The following is a 26,799-nucleotide window of genomic DNA, read 5'->3' on the forward strand; positions in this document are numbered from 1 at the left end:
CAGGAAAAGTTAAATATTGGGTTAAAAAAATAAATAAATCCTGCTTTAACTGTTACACATGGCTGGGGATCCTTGAGCTTGGAGTGCTACAGTCTAAATTGTGTGACTTGGAAGTCAGAATTTGTGCCACTGACTTTGGAAACTCACTGTGCAGTTTTTATCCCCAAAATGTGGTCAGGCTGTTTCTGAAACCTCATTTTTAGAAGCACAGGGCTTGCTCACCACAAGTGTTAAATGAAAAGACTTCAAACTGTATATGCTTAAGCATCTCCTTTGGGGTTGGCAGCTTGTATCCTGTTCTGTAGCTATTAGATTTTTTTAATTTAAGTGGGCTTGTATGCTATCACATACAGTCCTGCTTGAATCATAGAATGGAACTCTTTTGCTGGAATTTTTTTCCTATGATCATGGAACAAACAAGTGGTAATGACAGAGCATTTTTCAGTCATAAAAAGTCTATTGTATGCAAATTCTCAAGCTCCTCAGACAAGGAAGGTCTGTTGAATGCCTTTCCTTTGCTCCTATTCTGCTGAAGACATCTGTCATTTGTTAAGACTTACGTATTGTGTATACTGGGACTAATCTGTGCTGCTGCCCTTCCAACATGGTATTTTCAGAGTTTTTTGTAGGTAAATACTGGCTTATTTTCTTTAAACTTAACGTAGTATACTTATGTGTGGAGAGCTGGGAATACCCTTTGTATCTAATCAGAAGGATCTGGATGGCAGAGCTAGAGACTACAGAAAGATCTGTCTTAAACCCTAGATACTATTTTCTGTATTTCTGCAGGAGGATAATAGCTCCAGGATGGTATGGCTGAGGGAATAGCGAGGTAAATCTACAGTTTTGGCTATTTATGAAGCCTTATGGCTACACATCTGTGATGATGGTCTCTGTTTTCTCAAATTGTTGAGCTCTGTGTGCTGAGAAAGTAATTTGAAGAGAAATACTCTGCTTTCTGGCTGGTTATGCACTGTTAAGTAGGCTGTCGTGATCCAAGTCCTTGTAATACAGTTGAGTGTAGTTCTTTAAAAACAGGGAGAAAGGGAGGGAGGAAAGCAGCAACAGCATCAGACTTGTTTTGCTCTGCCTCTGATATTTGGGAGCTCCAAACCCAGACTGATGCTGGAACAGCCTCAGAGCAGCAGCTGTGTTAAAGATATGAGCAAAATAAGCAAACTTGTATGAGGAAATAGGTCTGACGTATAAGGGATAAATTTCAGATGGGAAGTTTGGGGGATTAGCTCTTGGCCCTCACAGACATCTGCCTGCTAAGCGCTGCTGCCCATCCATAAAATGAAGGGAGAAGAAATAATCCCCTGTGCTGGAGAGGTGCTGGTAGTAAAGAAAGTAATGCTTGTGTATTTAAGTCAGCATTAAAATAGTGGCTGAGATTGTGTGAACAGGGTGATTTTGAATTATCTCTCCTGTTTCTTATTGAGATCATATGGTTGAATTGTGCCTGAATTGTTTTTAATTCAGTGACTAAAACTCTAATCTTAAATGACTTATATAGGGTGGGGTTTTTTTATGGGCTTTGTAAGCAACTTAGCATTATACTTGCATTACACTGATCACGAGAAGACCAAGTCTTGTTGGTTTCTTCCTGTTTAATACCTTTGGAAGCTGTTGAAAGCATGCAAAAGTCAATGTGCTTCTTGTGCGTGAATTGAAGTTAGTCTGCGTGGCTTTTCAGATGGATGTGAGCTGTACAGTGCTTCCGCTTCTGTTACTTCACTGTTTCTATTAAATTCTGAGTACAGAACTCCTGGGCTTGAAAGATCAAGATTGGTGGCTTGGAACTGAGCATAGTCATGCAGAATTTGAGTCCTGGCCCCCTTATCTGCATCTGCAATATGTAGATGTCTCTGACTCCACTGTCAGCCATTCACTTGACAAAGGCTTCTTCTCTGCCCCTCTCTCCTTCTCCCCCCCCGCCTTTGTGGTGTATTAATCATTACAGAGCCATTAAAGAAAGATCTCTGTCTATCAGAACAGTACAGCACAGTCATATGAATGAAAGGCCCTTCTGTACTGTGCCTCCAGGGTAAGTAATGCACTTAGAAATGTGTTAGGTGCCTCTTCTTTATGTATGTGTCTGAACTTGACAAGCGTATGCAAAGATTTGCCACAAATGGAGATTTTTTAGAGTAAAAAGCCTTGTCATAAAAGTCTGTGATTGCAGAGCCCTGACCATCTGCAAAGAGCATCCTGTGTTGCACACCTCCAACAAGTGAAGTGAACGTTCAGTCCTGGGCTGCAGATACAGCAGTGGGACTTAGTCCCAACACTTCACATGTTTTACTGAAGCAGGACATGCAAAATTTATACCTCATGGAAGGACAAAGTATGGGCAGATGAGGTTGTTGTGTATTCTGTATCTTAAAACTGTGAGCTTTACGTATTTAGTTCAATAATAAATGTCCTAACTTGTGTTTGGGTGAAGCACACAGCTAGCTCCTGGTAGAAGAGCCCTGAGGTTGGAAGGATTTGTTATTTTCCTTTGAATTCTCCTCAGTGGTTTCTGAGACTTTTTGTTCAAAAGGTGTCTTAGTCTTAATTTGAGCTAGTTTGGTCTCAACTTGCAGGCTGGCTGTTTGTGTGGGTATTTTTCCCTCCCCCTCTCATTTAAGTGCCCTGAGTACCAGGTATGTCTTGGATAGCAGGTACTTTCTTAGGTCTCTGTGTGTGCTTGGACACTGTGATAATCAAATCATTGCCAAGACAGCTGTGTTGGTTAACAAACTCTTTGCTAAGCATCTCTTTCAATTCCTGAACGGCTTACTAGATTTCTTCTTCCCTTTCCTGTTTACCATAGGTGGTTGACTGTTGTTGTTTTTTTTAAAAGCAAGGGCATTCAGCACTGTATGCAGCACTGTTATTTCTACGTTGTTTTGTAAAAACACCACAATCACGAAATAGGTAGAGGGGGTAACCTGGTCCATTCCTATTTCCTAATAGTGAACTTACTAGGATTTGTCTTTTTGTGACATCGGAAGCTCAGGTAATGTTGCTCGCTTGGTAATTAAAGTCCCCTTTATTCAGTGCCATCACGGTTTCCTATTCTGTAGATGCAACATGGGTTCCTTCCTGCTAGATCGCAATCCTGCACCTAAAAAAAGCTTTACAACACTGCTATGGCAGTTTGATTTGCTAAGATGCAAGTGTTCAGGGAGGGGGACTGTGCCCTGAAAATCATAGATCACCCTGGGATTTGCCAGTTCTGGCTTAAATTGCCTCATTTTAACTTATGTCTCATCATTTTGTGCTATAGATGAATTTATGTACTCTTAATATGACAAATGTCCCGTTTTTATAAAAGGAAGAAAATGTTCAGTACTATGTAAAGGCATATAGATGAACTCAGAGCAGAGGAATATCATGTCCCTTTCGGCAGAGAAGGGAAAAGAACGAATTTGTGTTTAAACCTGTGGAGGTTCTGCACTAACCTGGCAGTGAGCATTGCGAGTTGAAGCACTGTCATACCTGGAACACTGTGCTGAAACCCGTCTAATCTACTTATGCAAGCTCCCTGCCAGTGTGCTAGGATTAAATCTGAGTTATTGTGATACAGAAAACATTAATTTAATTGCTGTTCCATTACAGTTTGGCTTTTCCTGAAACATGTCAATTAAAACCTTAAACACTTCTATATCGGTCCCCTCATTTACAATGATTGGAAGGTGTAAAGCATGATGCAAACATTCCAGTTAAGATATTAAAGTCTCTAAACCTGGCTAGGACTAGATTTTTCTTAAAATCTGTGTAAAATGTATCTGTATTTTAGGAGCTTGCCAATATGGGTATGCTTCCCAGAATTGCTACTAAGGATTAACTAACTATTCATGCAGATGCTTTCGTTCTTGAGCAGTGTTGTTGGGTTTCCCCTTCCTTACAGCAGGTAAACACAACAGCCACGGGGAAGCCTTTTATAATTTGAAGTAAGAAAATGCACATGAAGTGTCAGTTGAGAAACGCAGGAGACTGACCTCTCTAAGCAAGCTCTGTAGTTTTCTGTGATTCTTCAGTAGTACAACATGGTTTGGGTTGGAAGGGACCTTAAAGGTCATCTGGTCTGACCCCCCTGCCATGAGCAGAGACATCTTCAACTAGATCGCGTTGCTCAGACCTTAATCCAACCTGACCCTGAATGTTTCCAGGGATGGGGCATCTACCACATCTCTGGGCAACCTGTTCCAACGTTTTACCACACTCATTGTAAAAAAAATTCTTCCTTCGATCTAGTCTGAATCTACCCTCTGTTAGTTTAAAACCATTACCCCTTGTCCTACTGCTAGAGGCCATACTTGACTTTTTTTTTTTTTTTTCCTGCCTTTGCTGCTCAAATGAATGTATGTTAAACCCTCTTCCCTGTGCAGTGTCCCGGCCACTGCCAGGCCCTGAAGAGTGACTGGATAGTTATGTCCCTGGGCTTGGGACACCATGCCCTCACTGCTATCCATCCTCAGTGTTGGAGAACTGCTCCCCTTTTATTAAATAAAAACTTAGGAATGAGACCACCATTTTGTTAGATATTCCTAGAGAAAAATAATTTGTGTATGATGTTGTGCAAGTAAAATAAAAAGAGGGAGTTGGCCAGTTAATTTGTGTATCATGCTGAAGATGTATTGTGCTGCAGATGGAGAGGACAGATCTGTATCTGCTCAGTTAAGAAGTGACTTAGACCTTTCCTGTGGCTGTATAGTGAAGGTGATGTTGGTGCTCAGTGCACAAAACAAAATCCCGGGGCTCGCAGGATGAAGGGGGTTTGGGGAGGGAAGGCAGAGAGCTCTCAGGTTGGGAGGTGCTGTTATGAAAAGCCTGAACTGCAAATGGCTTGGAAAAAAAAATTGTGGGTAGATATTTTTCAGATCCGGAGCTGGATGTGGCTTGGATCAGCAACTCTGAACTCTGATAGTGGGTTAGAGGCAATTTGTCATCATCAGAAATCTTCCTTTAACCCCTCTGGCTCTGACTCTCCGTGCTCAACTCTGGCATTTTGCTGGCTTCCTAAGCACCGCCAAGCCTTGTGCCGTGGTCTTTGCTAAGTAGCAGTGATTGCCAACATTTTAAGAGGGCTCCTGTGTCAAATACTGTCAAAGCTAGAGAGGCAGAAGGAAAAGCAGAAATCTGTGGAAGGCTTCAAGGCTTTTACTGTGAGTCAGAAGCAAGAAAAGGCATCTGTAGTTAAGTTAAAAGTGTAGTTAATCCAGCCCGAGTCCCAGAACTAGCCTGCAGAGGCAACAGAAGAAAGAAAAATTACCCAGTTAACTCTGGAATTAATACAAGATAATTTTTTGTTAACTTGTGAGTTGAGTCAGTTATGCTGACTTCAGATGGAGGTACTTTTTGAATTCAAGGGCACACAGTTGACCTCCAGCAAATGTATAGACCTTATTTCTTATATTTTTAGCCTGGAGCACCTCCTCCCCCTCCTTCTGCACTGACCTTGGTGTCTGCAAAGCTGCTCCTCTCACATCTTCTCAGTCCTCTCTCGGGCTGCAACTGCTCTTGGTATTTCCCCCCTACTTCTTAACTCTCTTATCCCAGAGGCGCTACCACCATTGCTGATGGGCTCGGCCTTGGTCAGCAGCAGGTCCATCCTGGAGCTGGCTGGCATTGGCTCTGTTGCACATGGGGAAAGCTTCTAGCAGCTTCTCACAGAAGCCATCCTTGTAGCCCCCTCGCTACCAAAACCTTGCCACACAAACCCAATACATGTGCAGAGCCCGGGAGCATTCCTAAGCCGTGGCACTGTTTCTTTAGACAGCTCCATATGATCTCCTGCATGCTAGGAGCAGAGATTGTCCTTTGGTACCAGATGTGGATATACAATATAGAAAGCCATGATTTAATGCCTGGGCAGTGATCTGTATTTTAATAACCTTTCCTTTTGCCTGTCTTTAGAGAGTGTTGTAAGGGTGCTGCTGTTCGACTTCAGCCACACCTTCCTCCTTGGGGCTCTCCAAGTGTCTGGCAAGTGATAACACTTAATCTTCTGGTGTAAATAAATACGACCTAGCTGTATGGATAAGAAATCAACACAGAGGTTAATTGCAATTCCATGCTCCTCTGAAAACAGGCAGCTGTTACTCTTCAGCAGTGGCAGGAGCGGTTGCAAATGGCACGTCTTACTGCACCTCTCTGTCTAAAGGCAGGTGTGAATGGGACACGTGGAGCATGGGGAGGAGGACGCTGTGCTGCAGCTTCCCATGTGACGACTGCCCTGGCCTCTGTACGTCTCCGCTATGGCATGGTTTGTGCTGGCTCCAAAATGGGAAGTAGCACAGGGCTGCTGCTAAGCTAAGGGCTTTTGCTTCTCATCGGAGCCAGCAGCGTTGGCAGAGTGCTGTGTGGGTGTGTGTTGCTTTTGGGACTGGAAATAGCATCTCTGCTTGGCACCGTGTTGAGCAAGCCCAGGTGGGGAGTTGGTGCTAGGTAAATGCCGTGCAGTATATGCCTGTAGAGTGCTAATTTGCCTGTATAGACAAATTCTGAGGCTTAAACTCAGCATCTGTTCAGCTCAAGCAAGAAAACAGATGTTTAATAGGTATCTCCACACTGTTTTATCTTAAAAGTGCAAATCATTCCCAACAGTGAAAGTACTTTGCTGTCAGTGAGCTTTCTGCACGTCTTTCCTAAAACATAGAAGATATCTTTTAATTAACTCTCTTGTAGATTAGTTGATTTCATATATGTCTATAATTTAAGGTGTCATAATTAAATGTATGCAAGCTGACTTTGGAAAGCAATACAGTTCCTATATGTTTTCTGGGCTTGAACAAGGGGTGGGGGAGTGCTTAGGATAGATAAATAAATCCCTTTCTGTCTTGAGATCATTTCTTAGATGTGGGCTTCTGTAATCGGTTTTGAGTATAAGCTGTTGGAGAAGCTCCTGTAACTCTCATTGACAGACGTTTTGTACCTGGTGGGTACTGCACACAGTGCCTGAACAAGCATTATCCAGGAGACGCCCTCACCCATCCTTTCCCCTGTTGTCTGAAAATGCCCACTTTGAGAGAAAGGCAGCATCTCCTGCCTTCTGCTGTGTGGGCTTGGGGTTTTTCTGGGCTCACTTTGTGGAGGTGGTAGGTTGTCACTGCTCGTCCTAACTAATCAAATTGCTTTTCAATTCCTACGTTCTGCAGTATTTCCAGTGCTGGGTTCATTCAAGGGGTGCTGGTAAATCTGCCGAGACACACAATCCCCTGACTCCCATTTCTGCTGGCCTGCCAGGAGGAGCTTCTGGGCACCAGCGACACCCTTCAGCAGTAACTGCGATGAGCTGGAGGTGGGGGAGCGGGGGAACCCCTTCCTTGCAGAATTACGTATTCCACAAATGGATATTAGAATATACCATATGTGTTTTCTAGTAGCTCAATAAATATCTAGAAAAGTGTAATTTTTGCTAGCTTCACAATTTTATATGTAAAGTATGTTGCATTGATTGTTCATTTAATAGGAAGAGGAGAGGGATAGTATGAATATGCCTTTTAAATCAGCAGAAGAAAGGCTAACTGATGATGCAGCAGAACTGGTAAGGGGGGGAAAATATATTTGTTTTCTGTAGTTCCCTGAGGTCTGCAGAACTGCATTTTGTAAACTCACATGGGAGAGATGCTGTGCATTTGATTAGTTTTCACTCATTTGTTTTGGTAATTTAATGCTGAATAAGAGGCATGTGGAGTTGTTGATACTTGCATGTTTCTCATGTGGCTGTTTCTTTACTGCCCCAGAAGTAAGTTGATGTATTTAAATGACAGGTGAAAAAAAAAAAAGTGCCTCTGAGCTGTCAGTGTGTTCTGGCTTTCTTATAGGCTGGTCCAGGGACCATCATCATGGCTTCAGGAGTCCAGGATTTTAACAGAACGGAGTCTGACAGACTGAATGAGATCAAAGGTCACCTGGAAATAGCCTTACTGGAAAAACACTTTTTACGTAAGTATAACATCAATGGTCTGTGGAAAGGAATGGCTTAAGCCTGCTGAAATAAGACTTCTCTAAACTGCAAAAGTTGGCATCAGAATTTTGAGATGCGCTGATGCACGGATAGCATGTGGGCTGATGCTTCCCTAGGAGGAACTTAAAAGCATTCCCAGGGTTTCTGGGTCACTTTGGTATTTTTTCCCTCATTGCATTCCTTACAATGTACCTTACACAAAAGCTGTTTAGTTGAAGTCTTGATGATGACATCTGCAGGTTATCTTAGAATTAACCCCACCTTAATGTGGTTGCAATAGGTTGATTTTGTCTAGTAGTAATTGTAGAGAAGAGATTTCTGAAGGGGTGAATGATACAGTTCCTTGGCAGCTGTTTCAACAAGTAATATGTCTTAAAACACATGTATCTTAACAGTGTATGAATTACTGGTAAGTAGTGTAAGAAATAAAGGTAAGAGTATCTTACTTGTTTGAGTTTGTGCATCTGTGTATGTGTGTGTATATGAGACAAAACTGTCATTTGTGGCACCCATAAGACTTTTGGGATTTTTTTCTCAGCAGATCTGAACTGCTGACCTGTAAGACAGGGTAGTTAAAATGAGAAAAATGGAAGATAAGCATTCCTTTACCTTGGTAGAAGTAGAGATCTCTGTAATAAATCAACGAGAGTTGTGGCTCAGTTGCTTCCCAAAATGGTCATTTTAATGGATTGTTTTTGAACCTCAGAATATGAAGGTTGTTTTGATATGTTCAGAGCTTGTCAGATACTTTCTAAGGGGTAGAAATAACAAGGCTATCGATTCTACTCAATTTCTAGATGATAATCTAACAACAAGACTTGTGGTTTACCTTCAGAATATTCTCAAGGATTTGGAATTAATTTTCTGTGACTTGTTTATCATTTGGCAATATTTCTTTGATATTTTTCCCCGTGTGTATGAGAGGGAGGCCTGATAAAGGAGACTGGGCAGGAATTTATAGTGAGCTGCTATCAGCTTCCAGTGATATCTGGAAGAGGTATCATGATTGGAATATCAAGCGAAAACTGAAAGCTCTGTTTGACTTGCCTTGCTGGTTTCAGTGATTTATTTGAACTCTTATTTAACTGTGCAGTGCAGAGTTACCACATACTCCTTCCATCCACAAAGACATACTGCTTAAGCTCCAGTTACCAACTGTTTTTTAAACTAGGTGAGACGTTTGTGATTTCCTGATGTAATCTGATGTATAACAGAAACAGTAGGACTTCCCAGAACTGATTTCTGGTTTGAACTAGGATGTGCTTTTTGCTATAAAACCATGATATACTTCCTAAACACTTCCATGGCTGGTGAATCCATTCTCAGTCCTTAGAACGTGCTTACAGTATCTACATGGGGCACACATTTTTGTGAATATTTGTGAATATTTTTAGGCATCAGGTTCTTGCTGTAGTTTTAAAACCTTCTGATCAACTATTTTACCACTCTTAGCTGAATCTTTTTCCTTTGCACAGACCTTTGTACAAACCCCAAGGTAAAGGGTAATGAAGCTCACCCTTCCAGGTAAACTTTGAGCAGATGGTTGGACGTTCAGGCCAACGGGGCAGTTCAGCTGAGTGGCGTGGGTCAGTCCTGGGTGTCTCCAGCCCTTTCCACTAGGTCAAGAGCTCTTCACCAAAGTGAGGTTTGCTGTAGCTGCAATTACAGTGTTGTATTGGCAAATTGGTTGTAACTCTGTATGTAAAACAAGAGAAAGAATGATGAACTAGTAGAGAAATAAGCGCAGTAAAGCTTGTCTCTTATTCCTCTACAATACCCCATTCAAAATTTTGGGCTGAAATATATAACTGTGTATGTCAGTTGGAGTGAAGTAGGAGCTCACTTTTTGGATATGGTTCCTGCATTCTTCTATTTTCTTCCTTCTTTTTGAGTTAATGTTATTTTGGGTATTTTTTTAATACTAGAAATGCTTTGTTGTTGTTTTTCTTCCCAGAAGTGAACTGATGGTGAGCAGAAAAACATTCCTGAAATGTACAGTTTGTTTACTTTAATTTACTGTTGGAAGAAAGCCTGATCATTGTTTTTTTAAAATCCTGTTGCTGCAGTAGGTGTGTTTTAAGAAGGCTAGTCACTCAGCTGTATTTGCATACTATTTTTAATTACAGAATTCCTTAAGGACACCTTGCTGTAATTGTATTTTTACATAAATGGTTTGCCCCTTCATCTTAGTCTATTTCTTCCAGCTAGGTGTGCAAAAATCAAAGTAACTGCTAGTATGTGGGGGAAATATTTAAAGTTCCCTGGATTTGCTTTTTAATGTGTTGGGTTTCTATTCTCTGTTAGCCTGATCCTGTAAGTTTATTTTTGCCTCTTCTGTACCTGTTATTTCTATAGGTGTGTGGTTAGCCAGGAGGTTTACAGAGCAGAGATTTCCTCCCAGCTATATGTTGTGTATAATGTACACATACGCACCACAGCTACAAGTCAGTGTGGTTTTGTAGTTGCAAGTGCCTGGCTAAAGGAAGAGCAAACTGCCAGTCTGCTTTAAACTCCATTCAGCCATCAGTAGGCACAAGTAAAAGGTGCAGTTTGGCTCAGTAGTATTTTCAGCAAAACACATCGTGAACCTAACTAGCCTCTACAAGCTGCAGAGGAAAGCTGGAGCAAATAGTTGCTGGAGACACACAGTTGTCTGTAAAGGGAAGGCATCTTCATCTAGGATGCCAGATGAATCTCTTCTTTAGCAAAGAGATAATCTAAACATCTGAAGAGGTGATGATGGAGAGGAATTGCTTAGCGTGTTGCATAGCTGTAAATGCAAATAAAATGTGACTGGAAATGCGAGAGGTTTAAGCTGTAGACTGACAGGAGGATGAGGCACAGCAGAAGAAGGGATCTTGGATAATGACGTCTTAAGGGAGGGATCATCTGACTCTTCCAGCTGAAAGGGCTAAAGTTGCTTTTCTTGTCTGTGCGGGAATGGTCTTAATCTCTGTAATCTAATGGCTTCTCCTGAGCCTTAGTACAGGAATGCTGAAAACATTCAATGCATGTTGGGTCTGGCAAGACTGCTGTATCAGGGTGGGCTCCTGCAGAACAAGGCTCAGATGCCAGCTGAACGAAAAGTGCAAAAACTTAGTTTACTGGACCTCTGAGTATGCGTGGGTGGAAAAAGCTTTGTCTTGGAGTTGTTGCCATCAGAATCATCCATTTCTAAAGGACTCTGTGTATTTCTATAAGCTTGTTTTTAATACATGTGAACACTGCCTTGGTGCTAGCTGAGGGTTCAGATTTGGAAGAAAACTACTGAACTGGGGCAGCTAGATTGATATGCTAAGGTTAGTAGTGGTTTTAGTGCTTCCATTTCAAAACCTAGTTGTATCTAAACAAGAAATGAAAACGTGCTTGCTGCTCTTGCATTTGAAAGACAAAATAATAGGTAATATCCTTCTGGGTTTGCACCTCCTTTAGGTAAACATTCTACTTTTCTTTGTGTTACGGTCTGTGCCTGCTTATGGAAGGCACTTTTGCAGGTGTCATCACTCTGGTTCTTGTGCTATGAGGTGCTTTGTAAGCACACGTGCATCCTGTGGTTTACCTGAAGTATTAGCTAATTCTCATTCAAGGATATTCAACCTTTTGCAGTCTTAATTTTAGCAGCTCCGGGAAGAGGAGGTGGTGTAGCAGCAGCTAAAAGTAAACAAACCAGGTGACTGTTAGGGAAGAGGGTTAGTCATGAATTGGTAAATCGGAGAAATGCCATGTGAGGATGAAGAGCTTTAGGAGGAAATAAAGTCCTCTCCCACAAGGGTTTTCATTCCACTCTGTACAGCAGGCTGTGGCAGGAGTCTCTATGGGCTTATAAAACTGCTGGTTTCAGTTACTGTTTTTATACCAACATTACAAAAGAAATCGGGATTATGCTTCTTCCCCATTGAAATTTCTGCTTCCCCACACTTCCTTCTCATGTGCCTTTTTAAACCTTGTTATGTGACTAACTCCACAGTGTTCTCTCTGGCTTCTGCTTTTTGGTATAAATGACCCAATGATTCTTTGTAAGAAGAGCTACCTAGCAGAATGTAGATCTCACGAAGGTAGAAGCTCTAGAAAACCATACGTGGTCCTTGGGCAGATCTGGGATGTTAGAACGTGGTGAACCTTAGAGGCGAAGCGTGGTACGTGGTGGTTGTGACCAGTGAAAGACCTGTACTACAAGTCCTGTTCTGTACAGAAATGCTAATGCCTGCTTAAACAGCCGTAGTAATTGTATATAACAAATTGACTATGAAGCTGAGTCACAGTCCAATTACCAACTGTGTCAGAACACCCTTGCTGTAAGGGTCAAACATCTGCTGCGGTGGCAGAGCTAGACAAGAGCAGAGGAATAGTTTCACTGCATTGGTTTTGCTGTCATCTTAGTGACCTGGCAGCCTGTAGTCACCTTTGGTTCAGAAATCTTGAACCAGAATAAAGAGTTGATTTGTGTAGCAGGTGAAGACCCTGGTAAGAGAGTAAGTAGCTGCTATGTTCATCTGAGGCACTCAAAAACTAGCTGTGGGTATAGTAGCCATTCCTCACTAGATGGTCCACCCTGGCCAAGGGATCCTGATGCTGCAGAACGGCCTCCTAAAGTGTGCTGATGCTGGTGAGCACCGAGGCTGCTGTGGCAGTGGAACTTACCCCGGGCTTTTCCCACCCTTCACTCCTTCCCCTAAGCCTCCTTTCTTTCAGCTTAAAATCCTGGACTCCCAGATGCTAACAGGGTGTTCCTGGGAGATCTGCATGTGTGTCTCACCCTTGTGGAGTTCCTCTGATGAGGAATGTGATTTAAGTATGGCGACTGGTGGGAATCCTCTTGAATCTCTTCCAGAGAAGCCGCAGGAAAAAGACGTAAGTCCAGGCTTTGCTGTAGAGCTGTCTGTTCACCAGAGTCACTCTCATTTGCTTTGTACTAACAAATTTGTACAGAAGTTTTTCTAGGTCTGACTTCTGATTGAGAGACTTCTCAAAAAATCTAGGAAAAGTTTCTTAAGAGGTGTAGGAAAGGTTTTGCTTATACCCAGAGATGCTTACATGATGCATCATGTATACTGAGTTCATGTCTAGCCTCCCTGGACAAAAAAACCCAACTCTCCAAAGCTCTGGTTCAGTTTTCCTGGAAACATTGTTGGAAGAGGGAAATCATGAGCAGGTTAGAGCACTTGTCTGGGGCTTAGGAGGCCTCAGTAGGGATGAAGGATTCAGACCTCTATTTCTCATCTGCAAGGATTCTGCTCTGACTGGTGGATGATGGGTTATGCTCTTGCTCACTCTCAACTTGGCTTTCAAGAGCACAAGCTTCCCGAGACCAGGGGAGAGGGAAAGGCTGTGACCCCAGTGCGGCAGCAGCTAGTCCTGGGCTAGTCCTTGTTCTGGGGCCCAGCTTGTGCAATCTCCCTCATCATTGAGCAAAGCATGTGACTAATGTTGGTGTGAAGATGCGAGAATGCTGGAGGACCCAGCCCAGGAGGATCATGTGCCATCACGCCACCTTTTCGTGGGACTGATTAACCAAAGTGCAGCGCTGCACTGACAGATTTATTGTTTCAACTCCTACACCGGCTCAACCAGATGCCGCCTACGTATCGCATTATGTAGGTGAGGTGTGCTCTTGCTTCTGCCTTTTTCTGGGTGCCCGACTTGGCTTCATGAATTGTGGAGTTGGTGTAAAAGCTCAGGCAGGGCAGCCGTCAGCACTGCTGTGCCTGTCCCTTTTGTATAACTGGGCTGGAGGTTTCAGGAGCCCCATGTGGAACCTGCCGTTTCCGGCTTGGTAACATAAAAGCCTTGGAAGAGCCTGCTGCTATTCTGAAGCCAGACGTTGAAATGTTTATAGCCACTTTCACTTCTGCCAAAAACAGGGAGTGAAAACAGTTCACGCAATAATGACAAAATTTTTGCAGTTCATTTTAGATGGATTCTGCAACTCTTCTGGTGTTTCTAGTCTCTGAAATTTCTGAAAATTCATAGAGCAGCAGTACTTTTCATGACTTTTAAGCTGGCAAAAATGTATCTAGCAATACAAAACTTCCCACTTGATGTTTTGAGAAGGGGATCTGGCTCAGTAAGCTATTGATTTTTTAAGATCAGATATTTTCAGGAAGCTTAATTTAAAATCTTTCCATAATGAAGGGGAAGTGATCCTGCGTCCGTTATAACACAATAAAGCTCCACTGAAAACACTATATGTAACTGTAGAGTTACTAATTGGTTGTTAGCATAACTATTTTGTACATACCATAGTAATGACATTTTAATTCTTTCTAACCTAACCCACTTGAAGTGGGACATAACAGGAATGGTAAGAAAGGCAATGAGGCCAGTTTGCAGAGAGGAGGATAATCTTGTCAAATGTGATGTGTTTTGTAAATCAGTCTTTCTCGTCATGTGAAACAGAAGAACACTTCACATGAAACTCTGCTATTGAGGTGAGGAAAATACTACCAGGGGACTCTTAATTGTGCTGAGAAGCAGGATGATGGTTCAGACTCAGCCTTCCCTCCACTGCTTCTGGATCAGAGTTGGCTTATTTCCCATCCATGGAGAGAGAGAGCCCGTGCTGCCCCCCGCATTGTAGGCGTATGCAAAGAGACTCAAAAATTGGTTCTCAAAAGCTATGCTTATTGTAAGTACTGGAGCAGGAGCTCTGCCTTTGAAAGAGCAAAGAGAGGCACAACAGAATGATGGAAACAAAAACAAAGTAAAAAGAGGGATTGTTTAACTGCCAAACCTGCGTTAAGGGTTTTTGGAGGCAAATTGGCACGACTGTTTCCGAATGTGATGGGTCACTTCTTTGTTTTGATGTGTGCGGGTAAACCAGGTTGAGCTGGAGAAAGGTTATAGTGAAAATGTGTTTTTTATATTTAACTGTTTCATTTCTCCACTCTACAAAAATGCCTATATAAAATGAGGTAGGGAGGAGGAAAGGATATGCACTCAATAAATGTAGTTAATCTTTAGTGTTTCTATTTGCTTTTTTGGCTTTTTATGACACCAATATTCCTATAACAAAATCTTTTTTTCTGCTTTTTTCTGTATGAAAGAGTCAAACAAGCAAGAGGCTTGACCATAAGGGAAAACCATTACATTGAGAAAGCAGAGTGTTCTCAAATGCAAAAAAAACCCTGAATAGTTCTTCCTTCAGTTTTCCTTCTTTGCTGACTTGGTTTTGCTTTGGGTTGTTTTTTTTCTTCCCTCTTATCTGATTAGCTTTTGGATGTCTTTTTGTCCTCATCCATAGACCAGTTGGGTTAAAAAAAATCTTCCTATGTTTTGAGCGTTATTTTCTTCTGTATTGGGTTTGCATGGCAAGGTTTTGGTAGCGAGGGGGCTACAAGGATGGCTTTTGTGAGAAGCTGCTAGAAGCTTTCCCCATGTGCAACAGAGCCAATGCCAGCCAGCTCCAGGATGGACCTGCTGCTGACCAAGGCCGAGCCCATCAGCAATGGTGGTAGCGCCTCTGGGATAAGAGAGTTAAGAAGTGGGGGGGAAATACCAAGAGCAGTTGCAGCCCGAGAGAGGACTAAGAAGATGTGAGAGGAGCAGCTTTGCAGACACCAAGGTCAGTGCAGAAGGAGGGGGAGGAGGTGTTCCAGGTGCTGGAGCAGAGATCCCCCTGCAGCCCCTGGAACAGATCATGGTGAGGCAGGCTGTCCCCCTGAAGCCCATGAAGGTTGATGGTGGAGCAGATATCCACCTGCAGCCTGTGGAGGACCCCACGCTGGAACAGGTGGAAGCCCCCAAAGGAGGCTGTGACCCCATGGGAAGCCCACGCTGGAGCAGGCTGCTGGCAGGACTTGTGACTCCATGGAGGACCCACACTGGAGCAGTCTGTTCCTGAAGGTCTGCACCCACGCTGGAGCAGCTGGTGAAGAACTGCAGCCCGTGGGAAGGACCGACATTGGAGAAGTTCATGGAGGACTGTCTCCCATGAGAGGGAGCTCACACTGGAGTGGGGGAAGAGTGTGAGAAGTCCCGTCCCCACCCACACCCCAAGGAGGGAGAAGCAGCAAAGACAAGGTGTGATGAATTGACCACAACCCCCATTCCCTGTCCCCCTGTGCTGCTGGCCCGGAGGAGGCAGAGAAATGGGGAGTGAAGTTGAGCCCAGGAAGAACGGAGAGGTGGAGGAGGTGTTTTAAGATTTAGTTTTATTTCTTATTACTTGACTCTGATTTGATTGGTAATAAATTAAATTCATTTTCCCGAATTGAGTCTTTTTTGCCTGTAACGGTAATTGGTGAGTGATCTCTCCCTGTCTTTATCTCGACCCATGAACCTTTCATTCTGTTTTGTCTCCTTTGTCCATCTGAATAGGGGAGTGACAAAGCAGCTTTGATAGGCACCTGGCCTCCAGCCAAGGTCAACCCACCACTTCTACACAGTGTGGCTGAGCAAAGATCAGCTGAAGATAAAGTAGTTCAGAATGAGTCTTTTGGAACAATAGGAAAAGAAGGTTTTGAGGAAGAAGAAATGAGAGTTCATTGAAGAATAGTTGTGTAGCTGAATGTGTGAACAACATGTTTTGATCCCTATATAGTAGTAGATCATGTGAGGTGTTGGATTTGGTGTGGTTTGGTTGGGGTGTTTTTGTTTGGGGTTTTTTGTTGGTTTTTTTTTTCACTTATTCTTGATTTTTCTATGCGGGGGTTTCTTTTCTCACCTAGGACTGCTCATCATTGAATAAATAAGTTGTTGAATGATACAAAAAATACGACAGAAGTTCAGTCTTGCTGTGGGGAATTTCACTATGATGCTAACTGCTAAAGGTTATGGAGGTGAATCAGGGTTTGTAGATAGCTCTGTTCCCTCTAAGTAGCTAACGCTTTTACTGGCACTTTAAACTGTGCTCTTAGAAAGAGGAAACTGTAATCACAATGTATTGGGAATAGTTTTTGTGTAATTCTTTCTGTGATGTGGGAACATTGGCTGCCGTTCCACTCCTTAGCACTGTGCAGCATCCCTGGCAGAGGAAGTCCCTGCACTGCAGGCAGGTGTTGGTTCAGAGGAAGCTGCCACAAGTCCCTCTGTTTGTGCTGGTGGAAGAGTACCTCTTCTTGACCATTGCCAAATGGGATGCTGGGCTCAGTAACTCTTTCATTTCACTTGATGTAGCTTCTCAATGTCCATATGTGACACTTAGCCTTCTCAGTGCTGCTTCACAAAATACTTAAGGCAGCATAAAGAGAAAAAAAAAATATTCTTGTCTTTATGCCTGAGTTGTCATAAAGAACCACCTCTGAGTTAGAAAAGTCTGAGAGCTTCTGCCTTCAGTTTGACAGGACCTCCCCTTAATCTACTTCTTTTTTAAAACTAAGTGATGTAGTATGGAGTCCACATAAAACATACCATTACCCAAACAAATTCTGAGGAAGCACTTGGCAAAAGAGGGATCAGTGATGCTGAAACCCATCATTATGCCTCACCAAGCTCACTCGTGGCTTTTTGGAATTAAAGGGAATAGAAGAACAAAAATCTAGAGTAGGAGCATAGATTGGCTTTAGTCTGTTGTTGTAAATGGGTTGCTAGACTTAAAGTCAAAATAATGTGGATTCCTACTTTTCCAGCAAGGAATATGAAGCCAGTGTCCAGAAAAAAACCAGCATGAAAAACTTCTGTTTAAAATACGGTCAGTTTACAATGTTGTACTGAATCATCTTGGTAATAGTGTCTGGTATTGTTACAGTAGGAAAGAATTTCTAAAACTATCATCGGATAATGCCACAGTCAGGCTGCATCTCCCACCCTCTTCCCACTGTTGCTGCTATCTATCTGTTGAGGTGACTCTCCAGGCCACTCACTGTCCAGCTCTGGAAGAGCTATGAAGAACAAGAAGGCTGGTATCCATTTTGGAAGTGACCACCTAACCACACAAGACAAAGGAAGGGTTTGACGGTCAACCTGGAGTTTAGGGCTTGAGAAGGGAGGTTTTTAGGTTCTTCCTTTTAAAATGCTAAGAGTAGTCCTCCTAAGCAGGTGAGCTTTGTGCTTCCCAAGTGAAGTGTAGAAGTCCAAGCATGGAAGAGGACATGAACTTAGAGATGACTTCGAGAAGAAAGGACAGCTAATAAAGCGGAGCTGCTAGAGCGATGGCTTAGACAAGCCCTGTTCTTTCCCAAACATCTGGCATGCAAAGAAGTAGAATGTCTTGCAATGTCTGTGATCAAAGGCTAATGTTTTATCTGCAGTCTTTTGGATAGATTTGTGGTAAGTCTTTGGCAGTCTCTGTGGTTCTCAAATCACTGATGGAAAGGACGTAAGCCTGGGGGAAGGACGCTCAGAGGTCAGAAGAACAGATAACAAATAGTACTCAATTAAGCTGTATCCAGTTACGGCTATGAATTGTGAACGTATCTCCAGAGGAGTATATGAATTACAAAATAACTGTAAACAGGAGAAAAACAGGTTAGGGATTTCTATTGTGGGTCCTTCCTTCATCACTGCTTGTTGGTCAGACAATGTTCTTTGTGTGTCTTGGCTTTATTACAAGTGGTGGAGCCGGTCTGTGTCTTTCACAGCACTGCCGTTTGCTGCTGGTGTTTCAGATAAAGACTGAAAGCTCTTCAGTGTTTATGATGATGAAAATAGACATGTTTTCAGACTCCTAATGCTTTATTAATAATGTCATATAGTTGGTTTAGTTGGGACAAACTTTAAATATTAGCTTTCTGTGGGAGTTGGGAGTGTGGCAGGGGTAGAAGCTGCCTGTGCTGGAGAAAACTCCCAATGTCTGGCTCTGTCAGCATGGCTGGTGAGATCCAGTTTCATGGTGTGTGGTTGGGATTTAGTGTGTTTAGTAGAATTAAATAATGTACTTGAACTCTGGTAATGTTTAAAGGGTTGTAGGGAGATTTGCCATAATTAACATAGACATAGAAGGGTTATTTCTGTCTTGTTAAGTACTGGTGTTTCCCCGTGTAAATATGACAGAGTGCATGTACGCTTTTTGGCATTTCTAGTTTTCAGCTCTGTCTCCTTAGATGTAACACTAAACTGATGTGGTAGCTGCAAGCAGTGCTCTGCAGTCTCTAGCTAGGCTCTGAAATTTTTTTTTTTTTTTTTTTTTGGGTCGCTTTGTCCTAGGGGGGGATTTTGCAGCATACCTGTAGGCCTACAAAGGAATGCTATTATGTAAAACTAGCTACTAGGAGACTCCCTAATCCACCTCCAATCCCCGTATTAAGGAAGACATCCGCTTTACTGCACATGCAGTATTGAATTAGAAATCCAACCTGCTGCCACGCCTTGCCAGCCTGATGTATCATACTTTTCTAAATACTACTCTGATTCTATTCAATCTTGCCTGAACTAAATACTTTGGTATTTAAGAGTTTTAATCAAAACATTTATTATAAGCTTGTGTATTCTGTGGAGCAAACTGTAATTTTTCAGTTGCTCTGGTGGCTGATGACATACGATCATGCAACAAAATGCTGGGTAGCTTGTTTTTTAAGAATTATATGGTAACAACTAAACTTTTTGTATTGTTAAGTCTTCAAATTTAAATGATGAAATCTGTAGAGTGCAGGTGTGACAGTTGTGTTACACCTTGTCGTGGTTTAACCCCAATAGGCAGCTCAGCCCCACGCAGCCACTCGCTCGCTCGGCAGGATGAGGGAGAGAATCAGAAGGGTAAAAGTGAGAAAAAACATGGGTTGAGATAAAGACAGTTTAATAGGTAAAGCAAAAGCCACACACAAAAGCAAAGCAAGACAAGGAATTCATTCCCCACTTCCCATGGGCAGGCAGGTGTTCAGCCATCTCCAGGACAGCAGGGCTCCATCACGTGTAACGGCGACTTGGGAGGACAAACGCCATCACTCCAAACGTCCCCCTTTTCCTTCTTCTTCCCCCAGCTTTATATGCTGAGCATGACGTCATATGGTATGGGATATCCCTTGGGTCAGTTGGGGTCAGCTGTCCCAGCTGTGTCCCTTCCCAACTCCTTGTGCCCCCCCAGCCTCCTCGCTGGTGGGGTGGTGTGAGAGGCAGAAAAGGCCTTGGCTCTGTGTCAGCACTGCTCAGCAGTAACGAAACCATCCCTGTGTTACCAGCACTGTTTCCAGCACAAATCCAAACCACAGCCCCACACTAGCTACTGCGAAGAAAATTAACTCTATCCCAGCAAAAAACAGCACACACCTAATAGAGGATAAAATGCTGTAGAAAACCTGAAATGGATATATTTTTTTGGTAACTTGAGATGCATCGCTGATGGTGGTCTTTCCTCCGGGATCAACTCTCCAAGGGTTTACAGTGCAATAATATGCAAGTTAACGTAGTTGAAACACTGTTGTTGTCTTTTCTCACACTTTTCTCTCATTTGTAGAAGTGCAGTATTATCCCGATATTGTCCTGCTTTTCTGCACAAGTTGACTTTGTTAGAGAGATTTAAAGCATTTTTTTTTCAGAGTCACACTTGCTGTCATGACCTCAAGGGTTACCCAGCCTGTGGGTATATAGAGATTGTGACTGTGGGTTGGTAGGATTCTGTAACATACAGATACCACAAAAATCTCCGTAGCAACTATAACTGTGATTGCTAACACAAATATATATATATATATGTGAATGAAAAAAATATATAAAGCTTTTATAAATTATTGACATCAGTCAATAGTATGGCAGCAACCAAGTAGGTGTGTATTATTACAGGTTACTGCAAAGTTATCACTAGTGAAGCCAACTTACCAATAATATAGCAGCAGAAATACTTATGATAGATTACTTATATGTGCATGTGTATGTATGTTCACAATAATACCAGTATCAAGCTTATTAGATCTCAGAAGGTGCAAGATTGTCCCAGAGAGCGGGAAAAACAGATCCCAGAGGGGGACCCAACCATCCTAGAAGTGGGAGGACAAACCAAACCCTCCCTGGCAAGGCTCTAAGATCTCTTAGAAGGTTTGTGAGGAGAGTTCAACCTATTTAGGAAAGGAAAAGTATTTTTAGCACGGGAAGTTCTTTGAGAGAGAAGCTTCATTTTGGATAAAATTTAAGTCATTTTTATATCATAGAGAAATAAGGAGGTGTAGATGCTGTTAAGTTCTGGTTTTCACCCGGAATAGCCAATAGATGTTGATGTTTTCTGTTCTTTCAGGGTAATTTTCACTTTTCCAGACTGTTTTCCTGTTCTTGCAGATATAATAGCCAATGGCAGTTGCCGGTTCTTACTTTCTCATGATGTTTTCCCCTTTTTTTCAGACTTTATTTTACCTTTTCAGATGATAAGTTGCTGTTACAGTTCCTTGTTTTTGCCCTTATCAATGGTATCTCAGGATGTCTCTGGTTTCTAGGTACCCAACTGTGTACTTCAGAGAGGGCAGCTGCACTTCTCAAGGATGCTTCTGGTTCCCAGGCCTAGTTCCCAAGCTGGCTGGCATTTTCTCTATCAGCATTTCAGTAGATGTTTTCTTCAGTAATTTTCTCCTTCTAACTAGGTCACCTTTATGGGTGCTCACATCACCTGCATGTCCAGTTAAGCCATGCACTGAGCCTCTTGTAATATTTTTTTCAAGTTTCTTGCCCAGTGGGAGATAGGGAGCTGAGATTGATATACCTGGGAGGGAAATTATGGAAGCTGATTAATCTTGGACCTGAAGCTTGACCCTTTTGTGTGGTGCGGAGAGGGGAGGATGTTTGAATTTTGATTGAAGATGAAATCCAAGGAGCACTCTGTTCTCATCGTGAAGGATTATACTCATTTGTAAAGTTCAGTAGATAGATACCATGGTGAAATGTTCTTACAGGCTCTTCTCAAGGGTCCGTGACCTCTGCTTTTTGTAACCAGCTTCACTCTTCGGCAGGAGGACCCCTCATGGCTAGAGAAATGTCCTCTGTAAGTTCAGTTCAGCTTCGCCCAATTGTAGATTGTTTCAGAGGAGAGTGCAAGGAAGAACATGGAGGTTTTTTGTCTTTTTTTTTTTTCTCTCTTCCTGACCCCCCTACCCCGCTCTGTGGTTTCTGTTGCTTAGCAAACATAAAGTATTTAACCAAACACAGAGGTTTTACATTGCCAGATCACACTGCTGCCAAAGTAGTAACAAAAGGTGCTTTAAAGAGTTGGAGGGGCCAGAGTAGTCGTCGTGGGGTGGATTTTAATTGCAAAGTCATGTACTTGGAAGTTAGGAAATGCCATGAAACGTGAAGCTGTGACAATCCTTAATGATGAGATGCTATATTTTTTGTTTTGTTTTATAGGAGTTCTACCTTGTTTGCTGTGTACCCTTTAACTCCCTCTTTGTATAAATTCATTCTGCATCTCTGGCACTGCTTGTTCTAGTGGTCAAGTTTCTGGGGGTTATGTTTTGTTTTTAACAGAACAAGATGTAGCCCAAACAGAACAACTGGAATTAAGGAAGCTGGGAGATCTGAGTAGACTTTCAAGGACATGGAGGTTAATTTACACTACTTGTGGTTTTCTTATGTACACACAATGCATAGTCACTTCCTCTTAAAAAAAAAAAAGTGCTTAATGAAGAATATCTTCCCTTTAATGGTCTTGGGAAGATAACATCGCTATCAAGCTTTGGAACTTTTTGTGATGTCTTCATGATATTGCACAAGCTCTAGTGCGTTTGAAATGCAACAGATGTTTCCCCTCAGCTGTGTGCATTCTCTTGTTCTGGAACAAGGCGAGCCCTTGAAAGTAGGGTGAGCTAATTATAAACACAGTTTTCTTGTTGGATTTAAAATTCCTTGTGGACATATAATTAGGAACAGCTTCATGTACAGGTATGCCCTTATGCCCATTTCTTCCCATTTATTTACAGGAGAGACACTACCTGCTGCAACAGTAAAAGTTCCCTACCCTACCCTTGGGAATAAATTTCAGTTTTAGTTGCTGGAGGATAACTTGGTTTCTGTGCTGCAACTCTTCTTTCCGGGGTCACTAACAAAGCATCAGTGGCAAGATGGTAGCACTCCTTTCAGTTTGGTGGAGCTCAACCCATAGCTTCATGGTGGAAGCCATCATGTTGTACTGTCCTCTCGATTCATGTGTCTTTTTCCCATCTCTCCTAATTCTGTGCTGTAAACCTCTCAGTGCTGCAGGAATACAGATAATCTACCACCAACTAACTTGCACAGTGGATAAAATTATCTGAGATACTGCACAAGGGCCTCCTGCAGAGGGGGGGAGAGTTTATCAGTTCTTCTGAATATTTGCACTAGGGCTTCAGACCTTCTCAAACACCTGATGACTGGAGTCAGAGAGGCTCAGATATCAAAATTATCTGATTATCAAAGATTTACAAGGCAATATGTGAAAAGAAACAGAAGAGGTTGCTGGAAGGTAGAACATAATATTCAAATCTTGTAAAACAACATAAAGTCTGAACCCCTGTGCCTGTGTTGATAGTGGAATTAGCAAGTATTTTCTGTTCTGGTTTGCTTTAAGCTTGAAATACACGTGCTGTTCCACAATTTATTGTGGAAATTGAACTTAAAAACCAGCCTAGAGACCAAAATGTAGTGTAAGTTTTTTGTTTAAAAAGAGAAAAGAAAAAAAAAGAAAAGATTCCAATACTTCTTTTTGTCATGTCTCTTGTATACCTATCTCGGAAAAGGAATCAGTGATAGTGACTGCATTGTAGCTCTACAGTAAAATAAGGTCATGAACAAGGATACTGCCAGTGACAAAAAAAGGAAAGCTAATTAGCCACAAAAAAACCTTATGCATAGTTGATACTAAGTTCTCATGAAAAAGTTGTGAAAGTGTGTATATATGTCTGTGTAAATAAATATGTGTGTGTGTATGTATACATATTTATATGTAAATTATTACATGGAAGTTGGTAGGGCACACTGTAACCTCAGAAAAGGGGAAAAATCTGAATTTAGTTTCTCATAATCCCTTCTTAAAACTGTAAGATACTCGGGTCCCTAATGGGGTGGTCTGACATGTAAAAATACAGAAGTGCCAGAAATTGATGGATAGAGGGTTATATGGCATCATATAACTTATCAGAGTATATGTTTGGGGGTTTTCCTACCCATAGACATGGGGAAGAAAACAGATACTTTTTTTTTCTTGTTAAGACCACTGAATTTAGCAAAAGACAGCCTTTCCTGTTGATTGTTTCTTTGGGGAATGAAGGGTATGTCACCTTACGTCACCTTGTATTTAGATAAAGGTAGCTTATACCAAGGACTTATTTTTGATACATTGCATCTTGAAAAGAAAACTTTAGAGTTGTTTTTCTCCTTTCTTTAACATTTGTAACTAGACATTTTCTATATGATACAGCTGTGTGCTTTTTATGAAGTCTTTCTGGCCCTTGTTTAGTTGCTTTTTCTGGTGAATATATTTGGTATAGCACAGATTTAAAAAAAACCAAAACAAAACACCTAATCTGTCATAATTAGGTTTTAATTTTCTTATAGAAATACTTCAGGGTAACTAAATCTTTTTCTTCTCCCTTAATTAACAGAGGAGGAGCTCAGGAAGCTGAGAGAAGAAACAAATGCTGAAACATTAAGGCAGGAGCTAGAAAAAGAGCGGCAGAGGAGATTAGAACTAGAACAAAAAGTCAATGAAGTACTTAAAGCAAGGTAAGAGAAATATCTAAAACAAGGTAAGGTAAATACTTTCACTGTAAAGCTGAAAGCCACTTGAGATCTCTGTCTCTGAGGAGTTCTGGTGAAAAGCATCTGTTTCCAGCCTAAGGTCTCTTAAAATAAATCAGTAGCTCACAGAGAGAGAAGCTGCCTATGTTTTCCTGTAAAAGTATATCTGGTACGCCCACATACACCTGAATTACTTGATCATACATACTGCCTTAGCTACAGAGGTGTCTTGACACTTGTCTAGTTGGGATATTCTTCGTTTCACCTTTTCTGATGCTCTCCCTCTGGGGTCTCACCTACCTTGAGCTATCAGTGTGCACTGTGTGCTACTTAATGCCGGAGCCTTTGCCATGCCATTGCATATGCTTTGCCCTTCAAAACCTGTGTCATCTCCAGACTGCCCAGTCCTTATTACTCCTGTTCTAGCAGCAGCAAGGACATCCCAGTACAACCCTAAATATGCGGGAGTGATTGGAGTTTGAGCCTTGCCACCACAGTGACAAATGGAAACATGCCTCTGTATACCCCTAAGTCCATTCAGCCTTGAGGACGCCCATGTTGTTAATGCAAAGCATCACATTTGATGTTGTCTCTTCTTAGTCTGCTTAGCTGTGTGGACTTTAGATCTTAAGATCTCTTGCATATGTAGCTGCCTGTGTTATCTTCCTTAACAGTAGCTAAGGTTACTTGGCTGAGCAGTAGGATCTGAGGTTCACCATCAACTACTGTCATCAGGAGGTAGTGCAAACTGAGTTGGTAATTGCGTGCAATAAACATTGCCAGTTACTTAGAGGTGACAAGCAAGAACAAACAGGCAAAACTTTTTGCTTGTATATGAAGTTTCCCAATGCCAAACTCTTCCCAGCTTGCCGCTTCCTTCTGTACTCATCCTGAGGGTAAAAATGCCTTTCTGGTCAGGCCAGTGGTCCATGTCTCCTGGTATTCTGTAGCAATGGGAATAGGAACCATTTATAGAAAACATGTGAGCCTGAGTCTTTGGTCAGTTTACCTCCCACTCCTATAGCATCCACAAACACTGTATTAGGGGTATCAGAAGGCACATATCTGCCTCTTCACTTCAGTATCTGTTTGCAGACCTGTTACCCATGAATTTGTTTAACTCCCTCTTGAAAGAGCTGGTGCTGTCTACCATTGGAAGCTGTGGAGGCAATGCATTACAGAAATCCACTCTTGACTCCGAAGAAGCAATTTATTTTCTTTCTTTTTTAACAGATTTCTTAGTGGTTTTGAGAAGTGCCCCATAGTTACAGAATTGTGAGATTTGGTGAATAACTGTTCAGCATTCAGCTTGTTTACCACCCTTGATCAGTCCTTCCCTCTCTTATTCTTCTCCTCTCCAGACAGAAGAGTTCCAGCTTTTCCAGTGTCTCCTTAAGAGTACTCCATCCCTTTCATAGTTCAGATGCCATTCTTCAAAGTGTGGGTTCACCAAGGCTTTCTATAGAAGATAAATTAGGCCTTCACTCTTCTCCTCAGTACTCAGTACAGTGGGGGTTTTTTTTGGCTGGTGTTTTGCTCTGATGGTTTTCCAAAATCACTGGTTCTCTGCAAGGTGTGTCCACATGCAGTCTTGACCTGAGCTGCCAGGTTTGTTTGGAAGGAGCTCTATGAGGTCCTTGTGGAGGAGTCTGGTTCCCAAGCCAGCACCGTGACCATGCACTGGGAAGGTGATCTGGACGGCTCTGATCTAGGTTTTTGTCTGGTGATGTTCTAAAGTTGCTCTTAGCTGGGAAGTAGGAGTGCATTTTTATTGCCTATGCTGATTGGCCTGGTTCTATGCACATGTAACTTCCATTTTGTGTCTAGACTGATGTTGCCTGGTTGAGTGGGCTACCGAGGACAGTGGAAAAGGACAAACTTGGACCCATCCCCATGCTGAGAGTACCTGTGAGCTCCATAACAGCAGTACAGAGCAATGAGTATTGTTTTCTGCTATTTTTAGATAAAGCTGATGCTTGAGGATACCTTCTGTCTCTGACTTGCTGACTTGAAGAAGTCATTTGAGATGCAATTTCCACATGCTTGTCTTTGAGCACAGTACAGGTTATACTGTTAACACTGGTGTAGGCCGTAAGACTTTCTCCTGAGAGCAGGTATGCCTGCGCTTTAGGTCATGCTCCAGAGAAGGGGGAGAGTGACCCTGTCATTGCTGGGACTCCTAGAGAAGCATGAGGAACAACTTTCCTCTGCAGGAAGGTACCCACCATCCTGCCCTATAGCAGAGTAATGAGAATGGCCTGGGGTCTGAT

At 42.2% G+C, this 26,799-nt stretch overlaps 1 protein-coding gene across 1 annotated transcript in view; it reads left to right on the plus strand.

Annotated features, from left to right (window-relative positions):
- GRAMD4 (GRAM domain containing 4) overlaps positions 1-26,799 on the plus strand; it is an 83,878-nt gene that overhangs the window by 26,728 nt on the left and 30,351 nt on the right. Inside the window, exons 3-4 of the mRNA XM_075742339.1 lie at positions 7,818-7,938; positions 24,394-24,514. Coding sequence (XP_075598454.1) covers positions 7,818-7,938; positions 24,394-24,514 — 242 coding nt within the window. The remainder of the gene's footprint in view (positions 1-7,817; positions 7,939-24,393; positions 24,515-26,799) is intronic.

This window comes from Balearica regulorum, chromosome 1 (genome assembly GCF_011004875.1).
Source record: "Balearica regulorum gibbericeps isolate bBalReg1 chromosome 1, bBalReg1.pri, whole genome shotgun sequence".
Taxonomy (NCBI): domain Eukaryota; kingdom Metazoa; phylum Chordata; class Aves; order Gruiformes; family Gruidae; genus Balearica; species Balearica regulorum.